Source organism: Anneissia japonica, unplaced genomic scaffold (assembly GCF_011630105.1).
Source record: "Anneissia japonica isolate Jap-2015-1 unplaced genomic scaffold, ASM1163010v1 scaffold287833_len2544123_cov190, whole genome shotgun sequence".
Lineage (NCBI taxonomy): Eukaryota > Metazoa > Echinodermata > Crinoidea > Comatulida > Comatulidae > Anneissia > Anneissia japonica.
Window position 1 is genome coordinate 1,104,154 of NW_022757233.1, and position 927 is coordinate 1,105,080.

Consider the following 927-nt stretch of genomic DNA (forward strand, 5'->3'; position numbering starts at 1 on the left):
ATGTTATGTCAATTCCAAGAATGTTTAAGGTTATATAGATGTGTATAAGAGACAGTCCTAAGGGGTTTCATCCTAAGTTTCATGGACTAGGAAAAAAGTAACATTCTCACTGGTAACTGATAGCATTTAAGGGTATTTATCTGTAAAGTAAGGAAGCATAGTGAACACACAAACAATTAAAACACACTTTTACCTAGGCCTATTTTGAATTGTTTCTTTCTATTTTTTTTTTTTTTGTTTTTTTGTTCAATTCAATTCATTCACATAATGCACAGGCCTACTAACTATTAGGCCTAGAAAGAATAGCAATGATACAAAATAAAAAGAGAATATAGGCCTACTACTAGCCTAGCTAGGCTGGGGCCTAGTCTAGCTAGCCTACTAGGGTCTATAAATAGGCCTAGCCTGGGGCCCTACCCTACCTAGCTAGGCCTACTCCTCTAGTAGTCTATAATATTAACAAAAAATTACTTTATTTTAAAGGCCGAACTAGGGCCTACATTCGGTAAATAATACAATTCACTTACACAACTGATAGAATACGTAAGTTGCCTTCAGCAACTGGGTCTTTCCTTTTCACATTTCTTCCGGAATTCGTTATCTCGCTTCGTAGGCTAGCAGGAATACTGAGTGCGCTACTACTTCGGGGTGTTGAGGACATTTCACTGGCGGAGGTAGTGCGGTTGCGAGCTACCCCGGCTCCTGTAACTCCTGCAAGTGCAAGCATTTTCCTGCGATAGGATGACCGTAAATTCGATTAAATGTAAATAAAATTGCAATTGGTCGCTCTGAACTTTTGCATACGTAGCCGGTGATGCATAAGAATGCTCAAATGACATAAACGTGAGAAACGTCAAATTCCTTTACCTTGACAACAGACGCTTTGCAAGCATAAACCCTCCGCAACAACAACCTTTGGCTGGAGGA

At 39.6% G+C, this 927-nt stretch overlaps 1 protein-coding gene across 1 annotated transcript in view; it reads right to left on the minus strand.

Moving 5' to 3' along the window:
* The window catches only part of LOC117124595 (uncharacterized WD repeat-containing protein alr3466-like), a 12,295-nt gene extending 11,368 nt beyond the window's left edge, over window positions 1–927 (minus strand). Inside the window, exon 1 of the mRNA XM_033270889.1 lies at window positions 528–927. Coding sequence (XP_033126780.1) covers window positions 528–727 — 200 coding nt within the window. The 5' untranslated portion in view covers window positions 728–927. The remainder of the gene's footprint in view (window positions 1–527) is intronic.